The sequence below is a fragment of the Macaca thibetana genome, chromosome 3 (assembly GCF_024542745.1).
Source record: "Macaca thibetana thibetana isolate TM-01 chromosome 3, ASM2454274v1, whole genome shotgun sequence".
NCBI lineage: Eukaryota > Metazoa > Chordata > Mammalia > Primates > Cercopithecidae > Macaca > Macaca thibetana.
Genome location: NC_065580.1, coordinates 90,907,853 through 90,927,033, shown reverse-complemented (window position 1 = coordinate 90,927,033; position 19,181 = coordinate 90,907,853). Strand labels below are relative to the sequence as shown.

General features: G+C 36.9%; 1 protein-coding gene across 1 annotated transcript in view; it reads right to left on the bottom strand.

The window, feature by feature from the left end:
- Window positions 1-19,181, bottom strand: part of ITGB8 (integrin subunit beta 8) — an 86,083-nt gene that overhangs the window by 43,844 nt on the left and 23,058 nt on the right. Inside the window, exons 2-3 of the mRNA XM_050785401.1 lie at window positions 9,016-9,101; window positions 5,535-5,709 (exon numbers count right to left, since the gene is read on the bottom strand). Of these exons, the coding sequence (XP_050641358.1) occupies window positions 5,535-5,709; window positions 9,016-9,101 (261 nt within the window). The remainder of the gene's footprint in view (window positions 1-5,534; window positions 5,710-9,015; window positions 9,102-19,181) is intronic.

Genomic DNA, 19,181 nt, shown 5'->3' with positions numbered 1-19,181 from the left:
ATAAATTATTTGTGATATACCAGTAGAAAAAATGCAACTGATAATTTTCATACTTGTGTATTTAAAAAAGAGTAAGACATTTAAAAGAATATATTATAATAGGCAAATAATATATAATAAACTGCTAAAAATTAGGATTCAATTAGAAAAATAGGCATATTTGTATGGAGACACAAATCACACACAAAAAAAGAGAGACGAAGATGATTAACAGCTTAGGAAAAATGTTTAAACTTTCTAGTTCTAGGAAAAAGGCAAAAGAAAACAGCTAATGGACTAAACAAATAGCAGACATTAAAAAGAATGAAAGCAGGCATGGTTGACTAATGAAAGGGTAAACTGAACATCGAATTTTTTTGTGAATAATGTAACAATATACATTAAAAAGTAAGTACATTGTCATACATTTGACCTAGCATTTCTACTGCCAGGAATGCATGCTAAAGAAATATGCGGTTATATACAAAGATACACGCATAGTAAGTTTCAGTGAAGATGTGTTTTAAAAAACTTCATTCAGATTTGATTTGGATTGATTGTCTTACATTTATTGATTCACTTGGACTTTGTTATATTTATAGACTATATTTATAGAGAACTGTCATTATTATGCTATTATATTCAGGAGCATAAAATTCTTCTCCATTTATTCATATTTTCTATTAAGCAGCACAATGGATCTTATACTTTTTAAAAAATTATTATTTTTTTTTATTATACTTTAAGTTCTAGGGTACATGTGCACAATGCGCAAGTTTGTTACATATGTATACTTGTGCCATGTTGGTGTGATGCACCCATCAATTTGTCAGCACCCATCAACTCGTTGTTTACATCAGGTATAACTCCCAGTGCCATCCCTCCCCCCCCCCAGATCTTATACTTTTTTAAAAGTTTATTCCTAAACAGTTTACATTCTAGGTTGCTTTTATGAGATAATCACACAATTGATCATTTTTCTTCATTATATTTAATATTACAAAGGAAATTCACTGATTTTTGAATATTTTAAAAAACAACCTGCCAGAGTAAAATTTTAAAAAATTCAATAGTTAGCTTTACTTGATTTGCTTGGATTTTCCATGGCATGATAATTTTGCTTTATCTTTTCAAAATGTTTATAACTCTTATTTAAGTTTTAAAAATGTAATCATATTTATGTATACTTTTGAGAAGGATTTTAATATACCCTAAGGGAGTATTCTTCAATTTTGGTTTTGTCAGAAATGGGCACTAAATTTTATTGAATGATTTTTTTGTTATCTATTGAGATAGCAATGTTTTATCTCTTTTTGGCAAACTAACATCATAAAAATAAATCAATTCCAAAAATCAACTATCTTTGGTTTTCTAGCTTAAGTCTATTTGTTTGGTGATATTGTTCTTCTTATCACATACAGTTAATTTGATTTGCTAAAATTTTATTAAGAATTTGATAATAGAGTTATGCTAACCTTGTAATAGGTAGCTTCTAGGCATCCTCTAAAGTGATGGAATAGTTTAGTCCGGGCTCGATGGCTCACTCCTGAAATCCCAGCACTTTGGGAAGTTGAGGCGGGCGGATCACCTGAGTTCAAGAGTTCAAGACCAGCCTGGCCAACAAGGTGAAACCCTGTCTCTACTTAAAATACAAAAACAAAATTGCTGGGCATGGTGGCAGGTGCCTGTAATCTCAGCTATTCAGGGGGCTGAGGCAGGAGAATCGCTTGAACCTGGGAGGCAGAGGTTGTAACGAGTTGAGATCGCGCCACTGTACTCCACCCTGGGTGACAGAGGGAGACTCCATCTCAAAATAATAATAATGACAACAATAAATACATAAATAAATAAATAAAGTGATATAAGAGTTTATATACCACAGAGATAATGTATTCCTTCAGTATTTGAATGATAATGAAACATTTCTTCTCATGAAAGCATTTAGACCTAATGTCTTTAGGGAGTATTGCTTATTAAGGGAGGTAATTATAATTTTTATAATTATAAACATTTATAACTTTTTAAACTTCTTGTATATTAGGTTTCTTAGGGTTCTCTATCTTGAGTCAATTTTAGACATATTTTCCTAGAAAATTATCTATATTATCAAGATTTAAACAGTTTATCATAGATTTTTGTACTTAATATTTCTTTTTTTTTTTTTTTTTTTGAGACGGAGTCTCGCTTTGTTGCCCAGGCTGGAGTGCAGTGGCCGGATCTCAGCTCACTGCAAGCTCCGCCTCCCGGGTTTACGCCATTCTTCTGCCTCAGCCTCCCGAGTAGCTGGGACTACAGGCACCCACCACCTCGCCCGGCTAGTTTTTTGTATTTTTAGTAGAGACGGGGTTTCACCATATTAGCCAGGATGGTCTTGATCTCCTGACCTCGTGATCCGCCTGTTTCGGCCTCCCAAAGTGCTGGGATTACAGGCTTGAGCCACCGCGCTCGGCCTGTACTTAATATTTCTTAAAGGCTTCTTTCTGAAATTTTTTCTATAATTATGGTTTATATAATTAGGTTATTTGATTTTTGTCCTCTTTTCTTAATTAGATTTGCCAATAATTTATCTATTTCATTAGACTTTACAGAGAACCAGCTCTTGGATTTATACATTCATTTTATTCTTTTTTTCCTATTTTGCATTTCATTAATTTTGCTTTGTTATTACATTTAGGAACTCTTTTCTGTTTTTCTTATGAATTTTTTTGTTTATCTTGTTCTTATATCCTTGAATGCTTAGTTCATCTGGATTCATTTTTCTTCAATAATAATATCACTTAAAGTTGTGAATTTTCCTAACAACAACTTCAGTAACAACCCGTATATTTTGAAGTCTTGTTACTATTATTATTGGCTTATAGGACTAGAGTTTCAATTTATTCTTGGAGATAGAATTATTTATGAGAGGCTTCTCTGAAACTTGCCATTATTTAATATTTACTTATCATTTTGTATTGATTTAAAATTTTACTATGCCATGCTTATAGATATTGGCATATAAGAACAGCTTTATTTTTAGAATTGTGTTTTCCTGCCTAAAGTGTAATTCATTTCTAAAAATATTCCATGGACTTTTGAAAATATTATGTATGTATCAAATGCTATTGGCTGAATTGTGTTCTGAAAAATTCATATGTTGGAGCCCTAACTTCCAATGTGATGGTATTTGAATAGTGGGTCTCTGGGAGATATGATTAGGTTTAGATGATGTCACGAGGATGGAGCCCACATGATGGGATTAGTGCCCTTCTAAGAAGAGATACTGGAGAGCTTTCACTCTCTCACTCTTGTGCATGTGTGTTCTCTCTCTTTATCACTTTCTCTCTGTCCAGTGTGGACATAGCAAGCCAGGATGAGACTTCTCACCAGTAACCAAATCCACTAGCACCTTGATCTTGGAGTTTCCATCCCCTAGAACCATGAGAAAATAAACTGTTGTGTATGCCACCCAATCTATGGTACTTTGCTATAGCAGCCAAACAGACTAAGAGACTGTTTATTAATTATTTTTCTATTCTATTATATAATTCCTATTTACTTCATGTGCAAATATTAAGGTGTGGGTTTTTCAATTCTGCTATTTTGAAAATCCTGTTGAAGGAAAATGAAGAGTGAAGAGGCAGGTATTGAGAATTCTGAAAGATTTGCAGGAAAGATGATATTAACAACTTACTCTTCAAGTGTGAACTGGGAAGTATTTCCAGACTCATTTGAGTATGAAAGCTGAAATGTAATGGAATTACATGTGTGCTGAAAGGGGCGATGGCCTGGATTAAGATCCTGAAGAATCAGGTAGATTAACAATGGGAAAGGCTCTAGTATGTAGTCTTGCTGGGGATATGGAAATGCATAAGAAATTGGGGATGCTAGAAGTAATCTCAGGCTCATATAGATCAGAAAAACTAGGACTACAAACCTATTAGGATAACAGGAAAAGAAAAAAATCATTAAAGATGGTTGGGCAACTATAACATTAAAATGCAGCTTATATTCAGTGTGCACGAAGGAGCATAAGAAAAATAAATAAATAAAAAATGCAGCTTATGATTGTCACATCTCAAGAATTTAAAAAAGAATAAAACATTTTTAAGGATGTAGTCATATTTACTAGAGGCAAGTGATATATGGTAAGCTTTATATATAAGCTGCTGAAAATTGGCATTCGATTAGAAAAATAGGCATATTTGTATGGAGATACAAATTACACAAAAAAGAGCTAAAAATGGTTACCAGCTTAGGGATAATGTTCAAACTTTCCAGTACTAAGAAAAAGGCAAAAGAAAACACAGACGAGAGAGGCATGTGTAATTATAGGAATATCTAAGGGCAGAGTTTAGTGGATGTATTGAATTGGAATTAGGTGAACAAGAGCATATAATTTTTGTTTCACCCTCTCTCTTTCTCTTTTTCTAAAAAGAATTTATTTACCACACTAAATAATTTTTTACAATGGAAGGTGAGAATAGCTATAATCTTACCAATCTAATTACTTTCATTTTCGTATATTCCTTTCCAACTGTTGCTCACAATGTCCATACTGGGCTGTGTCATTATTTAATAAGGGAAAGAGCATAGTTTTAATTGGAAACTGGGAATATGCCCAGGGCCAAGAAAGTAATGGATTTTGTTTTTCTGATAATCAGAGTCTGGAAGAAATAGCACATTTCTGGAATGGGGAAGGGAATGTGTCAAGAATGGTTATTTAAAAATTAATGACAGGACAGGACCACCCACAATGAAATGACAAAGGCTTGGATACAATTGCGAGCTGTTTTAAACTACATGCATCTAATTGAGTGGTGCACATCTGTGTACCTTGATTTATCTTACTATATGTAGTTTTTACACCAGGATTCTGTAGCAGTGGAGGAAAGTGAATAATGTCCAGTGGCCTACAACATAGGCCAAACTGTGAAATACACTGTGAAGGAAGGGGAAGTAAAAAAGAGGTATAGGAGAAAAGGTGTAAATTAATCTCAGGGGCCATCACAAAATGGCCCAAGGTAATTATGATAATCATGAATTGCAGCCTTGTGATTGAAAGTCTATTACAAAAGCTCTAAGAACTTTGTAATAAACTTTTAATCACAAGTTGGTTGTGATTAAATCACAATCACATAAATATTGATTGCTTGATTGATTTAATTTTGGAAGATCCCTTCCAAAGGGGATCAATCAAGCTAGCAAATACTTATGGAGTGCTTACTACATGCCAGCGCTCTGCTAGGCATTGGAAAAACAGAGTGGAATAAACATGTCCCCTTGCTCCTATGGCTCACAGTAGAGTAGAAAAACACAATTACATCACAACCTGATCAGATTATGTGAACAGAACACATAATTAGAATATAGGGTGGTCAGGTTTGCAGTGTCCGAAGACACACAGCTGGCTGCAGGCACTATAAAGACTAGAATTCTAATTTCTTGATTCTGAGTCCACTGTGGCTTCTACAATAACAATACTGCCTGCCACATAATATTTAAAATGAGCAAATTAAAATAAGTTGCAATTTCAAGTTAAGAATCATTATAGATGTATTTGAAAATGACCAAACCTGGACGCAGTTGGATAGACACTTCTCCTGGTGTCACCTGGGTATTAATTTCATTTTCAGTGGGTATTATAACATGCACAGATGGGTATTCTATTGAATCAACTGAGCAGCCTTTGCTTATTAAATTGGAAACAATATCACAACGTTCACTTCTTGATCCACCTGAAATGAAATCCTGTTTAAAAGAAAGAAAATCACTGATGTTTTTAGTGTATATCATCTCAGTTACATTCAAAGAAAATGACATAGCAAATATTGCATTTTTGGTATTTTATATCATTTTAATTTCTTCTAATCCTTATGTTTTTACTTTTTCTACAAGAAAAACACAAGCAAAAATCCTACTCCACTTTCTGCATCTAAAACCTATTTGAGAAGGAAAAGCTCAGACTGAAGTTTCTCTGGTTGGCTTTTTTTTTTTCTCTCTATTTTGGAGACAGAGTCTCCCTCCTGATCCAGGCTGGAGTGCAGTGGCACGATCTTGGCTCACTGCAACCTCCATCTCCCAGCTTCTAAAAATTATCTTGCCTCAGCCTCCCAAATAGTTGGAACTACAGGCACATACCACCACACCCAGCTAACTATTGTATCTTTTGTAGAGATGGGGTTTTACCATGTTGGCCAGGTTGGTCTCAAACTCCTGACCTTCGGTGATCTGCCTGCCTCGGCCTCCCAAAGTGCTCCCAAAGTGTGAGCCACTGCACCTGACCTGGTTGGCTTTTTATTGGTTGTTATTTTCATCAATTTAATATAATATTCTGGGGATATATATATGAAAAGGTTTTTCTTTTTCCTACTCACGACTGAGTCTTTTTGACTTCCAAACATAGCAATTTGCACAGAAGTGAGAGAATTCTATCATATTCCCTTTGACAGTGAAATTTTTCCTATCATATATACTGTGAAAGTATAACTATGCTCTGAGCCTGCACTCTGAACTCTAACTATGCATGACACTCTGCATCAGATATAACGGGTAGGAGAGGAAGGGAATTCTTCAAGATATATAATGTCTTTCATAGATGTTAGAAAGGAACATGGGGCATTAAACTAGGTAACATTGATGATGCCCTTTCTATCCTAATTACTTTCCAATTACTTATGTAGTGTAGAAGGAAAGAGAAAGCAAAGTACATGGAATGGCAGATTAACGTGCTACATAGTAGTGCAAGCAAACTGGATATATCCTGTCTAAATTTTCTAGAGACCTTTTGCTTTTGACTAGCTTTGAAAATTATTCAAGCCAGGTTTACTTTGTTACCATTTATCTATCCTAATCATGAGCAGAAAAAAAAAAAAAGGCCTGCCTCTCCCTTGCCTCTCCTTCCAGGCTTACTGGTTGAGGAATCATTGGCATCAGCCACATCCGCACCTAAAGGGTGAGGGATCTTCCAAAATTAAATAATACATTCTTCCTCTCAATGACATCAGGTCGGCCTGCAGGGAGTGGACAGCTCCTTCTGTTAATGGCACGGATGGTGGCTGAGTCCTAAAACTGGCTGCTTCCCCTGAGGTTGTGTTATTAAAGCAGGCACTCCTCCTGGTTTCCTAACCCTGAATGAGTTGTTCCAGAGCCTTGTTAAAGTTCTATATAGTCCTCACTCCCATTTCTTAAGCCATGCCTCTGTGCCCAATGCTTCCCACATTGCTTCATTTCATCCTCACAAAGACTGTGTGGAGGGTTCAATTTGTATTTCCATTTTAGAGGTATGGAAATCTGAGATTCAAAGTGGTTAGGTAACATGTGCAAGTTTATAACATTAGAAACTGGTGGAACTGGGATTTGAATCCAACTCAGTGTTTCTTCAGAGCCTGCTCTTTCAATACATAAACTAGGCTGAACTGCGCTGTATAGAATATTTGAGGACATGAGCACCCAAGTGAGTTTCTGACTGTTTTCCCTAAGATCCCATCTGAAGAATGTCACCAATAGTGATAGATTTTCCTTCTCCCCTCCAGCAGCCACCTCCTTTCTCCTTGACTTAGCTCCTTCTATCGGACAACTGACTCCTCCGAATACTCAAAATCCCTCCTTCTATGGCAGGACTGACAGTTATTCCCAAAGCTGTGACTCTCCAGATTATTTTCTTCCAGTCGGAGGTGTGAGAGGGAGAAGGGGTCCCTCTGAAATCGAATGTTCTATGGCTAACATCTTACATGTGGCTGACAACTGGGCTTCTCTTTTGAAGGCTCTTCCAAACTACCCTCACTAAAGCATTCAGCAGTTGACAGCAAGTTGGCACAAACTTCAGGGCTCTAAGGATTTTCCTTAGTGAAGCAGTAAAAATCTAAAATGAAGTACTGGTTTGGGGTCAGGAAATAACAAGCCATGAAACATTCTTGACAGAGAAAAACCTGGAAGCAAACACCAAATTTGAGGTTATAGAGATGAAGAAAGGGAGATGCTAGAGTAAAGTGAATTCTTTTGGTCATTTGGCTCACAGGAAGTGATGGGATCGGACCCAGAAACTCTGAAATTGTCCTCTCTGTGACATGCCTGGCTCCACGGGTTCTGATGAAGCACTTTGTAGTTCATGAATGACATCTGGTTTTCTCACTGGTGGAGCCCAGAGTCCATCTGGGAAGCCTTTAGGCTATCGGTAGGGAGACTTACTTTCAGACGTGCCTACCATTTCTTGAACTCTTCCCCTGCCTCTATTCTGACTTGCTTCCTAGAAGAAAATGATATCCACCATTTGTTGCTACCTTTCAACTTTCTTTTTTCTCCAAGAAGTAATAAAGGAGGTCGGAAGGATAACAGTAGGCACAGTTGTTAAGTCAGAGGAGACAAAAGCTACAGACTTATCTCCATGTCAAGCAAAAGGCCATTAAAGACCCATTTGTTTGTTCTAATTCCCAGGAGCTACATAAGTAAATGTAAAATTATTTAGGTAATCTCATACAAGAAGAAATCCCAAATTAGCAGATTGCTTCTTCAGTGCAATTTACTAGATACAGGCAGTTCTAACTCTAGATTACCGACAAAAAAAGAAAACTCACAAAACAACCCTAGAGCCAAGAAAGAAGGAATGCATTGTAATTGTTTTACTAAGAATTTTGTTATTAGGATCTGTTTATCTTGGTAGAACAGAAAAACAGTTATTTTGAACAACAGGATACATAACCTTATGCCTCAAGCTGAAGCAAGAATTCCACACCAAAGCCTACTGAACTATCAAAAGTTACTAGCTGTGGTTGCCAATTCTCTCTATAGAACAGATGGAAAACATAAAATGGTTTGTACTTCATTTCAAAATTACCGTAATTTTCCTAATAAAAAGGTTATGCTTTATTTTATATTCAGCCAGATATGCTATTTCCAAGTATAAAACCAAATAAAATTTTCCTTATGTTCTGCAGTATCTTTCTTTTTCCTGATGCACCTTCAAGGCACAGAATATTAGGAAAATGAAGTCATGCTATAGCTCAAGTCAACCATGAGAAAAAGCAAAAAAAAAAAAAAAAAAAAAAAAAGGCACACCTCTTGAACACACCATCCACATTCTGGACCCAGCGCAAGGCACCTGGCACAGGATGCTGCATTTGAAGATGCACATATATTGTCCTCTGTAATGAAGGAGAAAACAGTTATAATTTACTCTCAAAATAGAAAGCATATATAATTCTAGACTACAATGCATTTTGAAAAACTGAAACAAGAGGACCTTTTATTACAAAAATCTAACAACAAAGATATATAATTTATTGGAAAGAGTTGACTTGCTCATTGTAATTAACAGATACCTTGATAATTATGATTTAGTTATGAATTTGGGAGAAAGAAGAGTGACAAAAATGTGATTTTGATCAGGTTTGGGGGTCTGGCTTCAATTCTGCTGCAATAGTAGAGGGCAAGGACCCTCCAAATTTTTTAGTAAGTTTAGTAAGTTTCACTGTATTTCATATTCTCTGAAGCAAATAGGTGCTTTGGGTTCTAGAGTTTTTCCTACAAAAATGATTGTTTATAGACATAAATCTCAACATATAAATTCACATTAAATCACAGATAATGAATTTTCTGCAAAACAATCTTGATGGGCATATAAAGTAATTAACTTGGGAATTCTAATTGTGTGAATATTGATTATTTTGGCTTGAGGAATACCAGAAGCAGACATACTGGCATGATTTAATATTTTAGAATTAAAGTGGTTAAACTGAATGAGTTGTTTTAGTAAATTTAATTTCTCAGATTGGATGACTAAAGATCTAAGATCATGACCAATTCACATTTCCATAGATTCCTGCACATGTCCATAATAGTTTAATAATAACATCGTGGTGCCTGGAAATTATTTGCCGTTATCCCCCTATCCACTAACTGCTGAAACAATTAAAATAGGGCTCATTAGTATAGGTTGAAACGCAAACTATGATACAGAATGAGTCATACATCATTTTATCATGAGTTTTTACTAGAACAATCACATACTTCCTACAGTCTATTCTTTACCATGAGATGTTGTAAGGACACTGGAAGTCACAGTGTGATCTGTCCATCTCACTCAGAGTAAAGAAAAGGGACATCCTGGATGTAGGCAGCTCACAGACCAAATGAGGAGAGACATATATAAGCAAACAGTATCACATAGTATAAGATACACAGAGAGATTTCACCAAAGTGGTAGAAGAACAGGGAGAAGGTACCTCTCACTCTGCTTTAGAGAGGGATAGGTTGGGGTGGAGGAAGAGGGTATATTTAAGGATTGCTCCCCAGAGGCAGTCACATTTAGTATCTCTCTTTGTCATCTCATTTTCTTTCTTCTAATCCATGTTTATCTCTTTAAAAAATATATTACATATACAAGAAAAGTATGTGTCTGTGTGCACACTCATGCACATGTGTGTATGTGCCCAATCTCACATGGTCATGGTAATTTAAAAGGGAATAGAGACCACAGAATCTCTAGCTAGCCATATTCCAACTGTTTTCTCTTTTTCTCTTTCTCTCTCAACTTTCCCCAACATTCTGGAAATACAGGATAAAAGCGGTTCTGACCTGGAGGTGGAAGGGGATGAGAGGGGAAAGTAGTAGGAGAAGAGTAGAGAGGGAGGAACTGTGTTTACTCCTGTGTTTACAGCTAGAAGTGCTAACTGGGGTGGTATGGAGCACCCTTCCCTGTATTTCCCCGGACACTCAATGGAGTAAGTAGAAAACATCTTTCCCTAATACCTCTAATGTTCTATCATCTCCTCTGTGTATCTCCTTTGTCCTTCACTTTATATCAACTTTGTATATACATTGTCCAAAACTTCTTCACTTCACTAACCTTTCTAGACCTGGCCTAGAACACAAAGAACTAAAGTTAACTCTAATATTTTGTGCTTCCTTTACCACCAGCTTGGCTTCCCAAAGTATGAAAACTCCTTAGCCTAAACATTTTCCATCTGTTGTAGGCTGCCAAACTGTAAAATCTGCTTGCTACTAAAATGTTCAGAAAAGTGAGTGACCTTTTTCGTTTTGTTTCCAGAAAGAAAACCAATTTAGGTGTAGACGTTATGCACATTTGCAGACTGCTACGGTCTGAGTGTGTCCCCCTGAGTTCATACGTTGAACCTTAGCCTCTAATGCAATAGTATTAAGAGCTGGGGCCTTTAGGAGATGATTAGGTCATGAGGGCCCCACCCTTCTGAATGGGATTAAGGCTCCAAAACTTTTAGCTCTCTTGGTCCTTCAGCGCTTCCATCACGTAAGGACACAGCAAGAAGTCCCTCACGAGACACTGGATGCTGGTACCTTAATCCTGGACTCCCCAGCCTCCAGAACTGTAAGAAGGAAATTTCTATTGTTTATAAATTACCCAGTTACAAACATTTTGTCTTAGCAGTACAGATGAACTAAGACACAGACCTAATTTGACTTTTGCCAACTCTTAGCCTTGACTCAAATGAAACATGAAATTAAGTCTATTTCAGTTCAGACTTGACCAAGACTTTCACTCAACAGGTAAGACTTTTGTGTTGGCAGTTAAGACTGTAGTGTCAAAAAGAGGGTAAAGAACATGAACAGACACTTCTCAAAAGAAGACATTAATGTGGCTAACAAACATTGAAAAAAAGCTCAACATTGCCTATCATTAGAGAAATGCAAATCAAAACCACAAGGAGATGCCATCTCATGCCAGTCAGAATGGCAATTATTAAAAAGTCAAGAAACAACAGATGCTGGCAAGGTTGTGAAAAAAAGGAATGTTTTTTCCAAGTGATTATATACAATAATATAATTGAAATAACTCCAAAAAAGACTGCAATCTCCAAAGTAGATCTACCATTTGATTCAGCAGTCCTACAACTGTGTATCTACTCAAAGGAAAAGAAGTTATCTTATAAAAAGACATCTGTGTGCACATGTTTATCACAGTACAATTCACAATTGCAAACATATGGAATCAATCTAAGTGCCCATCAGTGGAAGAGTGCACAAAGAAAATCTGGTATACATATACACCATGGAATACCACTCAGCCATAAAAAATAATAATGTCTTTTGCAGCAACTTGGATGGAATTGGAGGCCATTATCCTAAGCAAAGTAGCTCAGGAATGAAAAATCAAATAGCACATGTTATTTACAAGTGAGAGCTAAGCTATAGGTACCCAAAGACATACAAAGGGGTTTAATGGACATTGGAGACTCAGAAGAAGGGTTTGGGAGAGGGCTGAGGGATGAAAAATTACCTATCGTGTATAATGTACACAATTTGGCTGATAGGAACAATAAGAGCCCAGACTTCACCACCATACAGTTCATCCACGTAATCAAAAACCACTTGTACACCTAACGCTACTCAAGTAAAAAAAAAAAATTTAAAGTACCGTAGACTCATGGAAGGGATGCTGCGGAATCTAGGATGCCGGTCTTTGCTTCTAATAATTGTCTGACTCTGTTCTAAGTTAACCTAGCTTCAAGCTCAGATAAGGCTCCTACTTCCCTAGTACACATGGCAAAAACAAATTCACAAGTGAAAATCTGTTTTCTTTGTATTCTGATTCTTTTCTTTAAAAAGTTCTAGTGCCCATCTCTATTCTCAAATTTCAGACGCCTAACGATGATGACCCAGAGGGAGAGAAATGTGGTCCTGTCAATACTTTCCAGGTTCCAGGGCTGACATTTCTCAGGGTCTACATAGCTACAGGAAAAAAGATCCCATAAATGGATCTGGAGGAGGTGGCCACATGGTTCTGCAGGACTGGAGGAAGGTCATAAATTGAACTGCATGGGAAGAGTGTCAAACATCATTTCTGGAGAGTGTCATGGTTATGCTTCACAGAAGACATGCCAGATACAGTTTGGCATGCAGCATTTTAAGAAATTTCTTTCTAATTAAAAATATGCAAGTAAGTAAAATGCCAAATATACCTATATCAACAATTACAGGAATTATTTTCACTGAATGTTCAAAGTATTATGAATGCTATTAGTCAGCGTGTGCTAGGAATTTCTTCTCTCTTTCCCACACAAACACACATACACTCTCTCCTTCCCTCTTCTCCCACAACACACATACAAACACACTGTTCTGTGAAAGTAAAAATCTTTACACTGCATATACAACAATGCATGACTGCTGTTTACAGACACGGACAGTTTGTTATCAGCTTCTGGATCTACATAGTTAATTTGCCCTCCCATCCAACATTACAGGAAAACTACTTTATAGCAATGGTTTCCTAGCAGCCCTCAGCACTGCACCGACACCTCATTAGAGGGTGTGCCTGAGTGGGTTTTCCCACTTTATGATTGCGGTTGCTGCTTGTTCAGCTATTTGCCTAGTGATGTTGCAATGTGCACCTTGTTCTTTATATTCAAACACTGCATTTTAATAAGGATTATGTTTTATTGATCCCAAGGGAAATTCTTAAGCCAATGGAAGAAGTATTATAATGTGCTAAAGCACAGATCTTCAGATCCTCCTTGTGTGCTCATTTGTTTTAGTTCTCAGTGCCTCATAAAGCCCATGTTATTTAAAAAAAAATGTATTAAATGTATTGCTTTAGTGCTATCCATGATAGCAAAGACACGGAATCAACCTAGGTGCCCTTCAGTGGTGGGCCAGATAAAGAAAATGTGGTACATATACAACGTGGAACACAACACAGCCATAAAAAAGAGCAAAATCATGTCCTTTACAGCACAATGGATGTAGCTGGAGGCCAGTATCCTTAGCAAATTAACTCAGAAACAGAAAACCGAATAACACATGTTACCACTTATAAGTGAGAGCTAAACATTGGATACACGTGGACATAAACATGGGAAAAGCAGACTCTGACAACTACTAGAGGGTAAAAGTAGGGAGGGGAGCAAGAGTTGAAAAACTGTCAGGTACTATGCTTAGTACCCGGGAGGTGGGATCATTAATACCCTAAACCTCAGCAGCATACAATACACCAGGTAACAAACCTGCGCATGTACACTCTGTTTCTAAAATAAAAGTTTAAAAAAATGTACTGCTGGCTGGGTGCAGTGGCTCATGCCTGTAATCTCAGCACTTTGGGAGGCCAAGGTGGGTGGATTACCTGAGGTCAGGAGTTTGAGACCAGCCTGATCAATATGGTGAAACCCTGTCTCTACTAAAAATACAAAAATTAGCCAGGCATGGTGGTGCATGCCTGTAGTCCCAGCTACTTTCTTTGTTTGCTATAGCTGTGTGAAAATTTTCAGGAAAGAGCAGGAAGAAAATAGAAATAAAAAGGGTTAGAAAATTGACATCCATTGTGACTCTCACACACACAAAAAATATGCTAATATTTTTATCATCTGGAATTCTGAGAAAAATTGGTTTGGGGCCTAGTTCTTCAGAAGTATAACTGTACCAGCAGTTCTGGAGTCCCTGGGGCAGTTTTATGTCACATTACTATCTCCCATCTAGAGAAAGTAACCAGCTAGGCTGGGAGCGGTGGCTCACACCTGTAGTCTCAGCACTTTGAGAGGCTGAAGTGGGCAGAACACGAGATCAGGAGATTGAGCCATCTTGGGTAGCACAGTGAAACCCTGTCTCTACTAAAGATACAAAAAAATTAGCTGAGTGTGGTGGCACATACTGTAATCCCAGCTACTTGGGAGGCTGGGGCAGGAGAATAGATTGAACTTGGAAGGCGGAGGTTGCAGTGAGGCAAGATCATGCCATTGCATTCCAGCCTGAGCGACGGAGCAAGACTCCATCTCAAAACAAACAAACAAAACAAAACAAACAAAACAAACAACAACAACAAAACCTGCCTTGACAGAAATCAGAAAGAGATTTAATTGCATATTGTCAATAAATGTGTACATTCTAAGTAATTGTATTTCTGGAGCTGTTAGCATGTGCTGTGCATCTTATATTTTCTCATTGTGTGATGAGATAGTATTGCTAAATAGTTACTGGGAAGAAACTTCCAATGTTCCATAACACAGCTACTTACTAAGCTAGTTACCTAAACTTTCCAAGCCTCCATCTCCTCCACTGTAACACAGGGCTAACTATAACCATATGAAATTGCTGATGTGAGGATGAAGTAAGGTAAAGCATGCCAAACAGAGTGCTCAGGGCACAGTAGGCATTCGATAAAAAAACTGTTGTAATGTCATTATAATTAATATTATCTATGATGGGTATATTATCTATATACACATACATACACATTATATATATAGACACATACATACGTGTATGTTCATGTGTGTATTAAGCTCTATGTTCAAAAAACAAAGAAAGATGTTATGTGTCCTCAAACTTGTTGTAAATGTAACATGCTGTCTTTAAAATGAAAGTCCCTTGGGTCATAAAGATAAAGTTTTAAAAATACATCTGGCCGGGCGCGGTGGCTCAAGCTTGTAATCCCAGCACTTTGGGAGGCCGAGACGGGCGGATCACGAGGTCAGGAGATCAAGACCATCCTGGCTAACACGATGAAACCCCGTCTCTACTAAAAAATACAAAAAACTAGCCGGGCGAGGTGGCTGGCGCCTGTAGTCCCAGCTACTCGGGAGGCTGAGGCAGGAGAATGGTGGGAACCCGGGAGGCAGAGCTTGCAGTGAGCCGAGATCCGGCCACTGCACTCCAGCCTTGGCGACAGAGCGAGACTCCGTCTCAAAAAAAAAAAAAAAAAAAAAAAAAAAAAATCTAATATATAAAAATGGCTATTAAGTAAAAAGTGCTGCATTTATTTTAGCTGTTTAAAAATGATTCTTAAAAGCCCACAACGTTGAATATATACACATCCATCCAATCTATTACAAATACAACTTTGGCATGACTATGAACTGGCTTACTGAAAATCTCTTAGAACACCTGCATTTTATTCATATTTTGCAACATGAACATTGATTTAAGCTGAATAATTTTTAAATTATTTCCCAGAATTAAATGTTTATGACATATGTGAAATGACCTCCATAGCTATCTGTCATAAAACATAATAAATATCCATCGTCAATAGGACAGAGTACACAAAAATCAGGAAAAGACATTCATGACACCCACTTAGGTATTCTTTGTTTTTGATGTGCCATTCATTCATATTATTTTGAAAATATTTAGTTGATAGAAGTGACAGGGGGAAAATATGGACCAACAAACTTCCCAAAACTAAAAAGGACAACAGAAGTGTCAGTGTTTAGAATGGGATCTTTCCATAAGTCAAGTGATTGGATCAAGTTAAAGTTTTTAGAGACATTTCTAGTTTTTTTCTGTAGTAAAGTCAATAAAATTTTAACAACATTTAAAGGATGTTCATGGTTATCTGGCAAAAAGAACAATTATAACTGATAAAAACTGTAGTACTTGATATTTAGAATCAATTATTCTGGATTCTTCTGTTACTCCTAGACAAAATGATTTGTAAGAAATGCATTTTTTTTCCAGGCAACATCCCTTTCCTAATTGCATTTACTATACAAATTAAATTAAATTTAGATAACTATATAAAACTACTTCCTTAAAAAATAAAACAAGTAAACACTGTTGTAATTAATGCATATTCTGCTTTGATAACAGTCAAAATCAGACAAATTGAGCACGCTTAAGAGTAAAGTTTAGAGTATAACTGGGTTTTCCTCCTTCTACATATACATATCATGGTCATGTAAATATGCCTTAAAAATATATTACTTGATTACTGAATCTATCTTTTACAGAGAAATATAATATATGCTATCATTTAATATAAAAATTAAAACAAATAAATACATTGGCATTCTAATCACTGGCCACGACCTAGTTATTCCAAGTTTTGATTTGAGGTTTCCTAAAGGCCCCTACAAAAATAAAGGCAAGGAGTAGGTGCTTAGGCCTACTTCTTTGAAAATAAGGTGCAGCAAAAAAACAAAACAAAACAAAAGTCAGTTAAACATTACCAGGGATTAAGTAAATGGGCATGAGAGAAAAGGACGAAGCACAGAAAGCTCTCCGAAAAAGGTGGATTTGAGTAGGTAGGTTCCGAAGAGTTAAAGAAGATATATTACTGAGAAGTTAGTGCCTGAGATGATCCCTCAAAACAGGGGGAGCAAGGACCTATTTGTTGAAATAGACAAAGAAGCAGATGTCATTAAAATAACGATAACACATCTGTGGCAAAACTTTAGCTGCTAAATACCACCAATGCCTATTTAAACTGTGCTCATATAGAATTAATTGAACAAAATTCATGAAATTCAAAATATTTGTAGTTGGCTTCTGAATTATGCTTTCAGGAAATACTACAATCCTGTAGTATCACCCAGCTAGGCTGGCACATTCCTCTCCTTTGCCTCCACCATAGTGTTTAATTTGTTTCAAACTTGTAGAAAACAAGCATTCAGACCATGGAAATGAAAATAAGTATCTTTAGGGGGCAAACTATTTTCTCTAAGTAATTTTGCCTCTACTTTCACTTAGGAAAACCTACAATAGTATTTATGTTTAGTGAAAACCAGTTTGGATTCCTCTCTATCTTGCCTTCTCTGTTTGCTGTTCCAGTGATTAGGTTTGATAGTCTGAACGTGTATTTGGAAGAGAAGGAGGTGGTACAATAATGTTCAATTCTTATATAGTAGCTCAGCAGGAAGCTGGGGGAATGAGGACATTACAAGAAAAAACAATTGTTTTAATTCCCCTGAGAAAGACCCTGGAGTAGAGATTGTTAGCAAGTGACTTACTGGGACAGGGAGCAAGCATATACGTTGGTGCAAGCAGCAAGCATATACGTTGGTGCAAAGGGAGTCTGGCCTCAACCTGACCCCTCCCATAGCTTTGAGCCCAAATGACAACACAAAGTTGTCCCACCTGGAAGCCTGAGGCCTGTTTTCTACCCATATCAGACGGTCAATGGCTGCATGCAGCCTGGTATGGGGAGGAGTGAGGTTGGAGCGGGTCGATGTTCCAGGCATCTCTGAGCAATGTGGCTCCTTTTGGTGGAGGGCAATTCCTTTGAGAAAGTGACAACTGTGAGCCATAAACAGCCAGAATGCAGAGCAGCTGAGGATGGGTGCACCAGTCCTATAAAAAGAGCATGGGTGGGGCACTAGCAATGTCTATATAATAATCTCCCCCAGAGGGTGATAAATGATTAGAGTATTGTAGCACAGATTGCTGTTTGCCTGCATGTTCTTAACTAACGGACCTAGATTTGTTGAAGGTGGCATTGAGAGGAACTGAAATGCTGCAATTCTCACCTTCTCTTGCAATGATGATGATTGCATAACTAATTATGATAATTTAAACGGAAGCAGAAGTTTCTGAATGGGGCATCTGTGAAAGTTTTCAAAAAAGTTTTTTTTGTTTTCCTTTTTATTCCCCTTATGCCCATCCTGCTTCTTTCTGCCTGGAACGTGGATGTAATGTCCGGACCTGCAGCAGACTTATTCAGACTTGAGGGAAATTGTCTCATAGAAGCTGAGGCTAAAGACAACAGGAGGAAAGCAGCCCAGGCCTCTTAGAATACCAAGGAGTCCCTGTATCTGCTCGTTTACTCTCAGAACTGGGTCTGATGTGAAAGAAGTCTTACTCGAATCTTACTTAATCCTGTTTTCAAAGGCCCTCTTACTTGCAGATAAACACAATCCCTAACTGATGAATTTTCATCTGAGTTTTGAAAGATAAATAAGAGACTCTAATAGAATAAATGTAAATGTTTTAAAAGAAATGTTAAGCATAAAATCACTTTATGTGAAGTAGACCATCCACACTAAAGAGATGTATTTCTTCATGTTTGTTTGTTTTTCCTTGGAAAAGTAAGAATACTAGATTATCAGTTCCTGGGAGGAAAGGTGCTTAAATACATTTTCTTTGTATATCCCGTCTATGAGCCTCATACATACACTCAATATACTAGAACACACTCAATAAATGTGTAATTAATAAACAATATTCTAAGTAGAGGTTAATTTGGCAATTTAATTCCTGAGTTTTTGTAAGTCTTGACTACATATATTTTTAAGTAATCTTCATTTCCAAAACCTATTTATCACAAAAGGCAATGGAACTATGTTTACATAATGATACATAGCTAGATGAATTCATCTTTTTGTTTCCACAAACACAGATTACCATTTTCTTACACTTGGTCTTCTGATATTGTGTAGTTCACCTGAACTAGCTTATTTTTAAAGAACTTTGAAGATATAATGAAATGCTACTAAATTAAAATAGCCTTTTTTAATGCTGCCATCCTCAGGTACAAGACC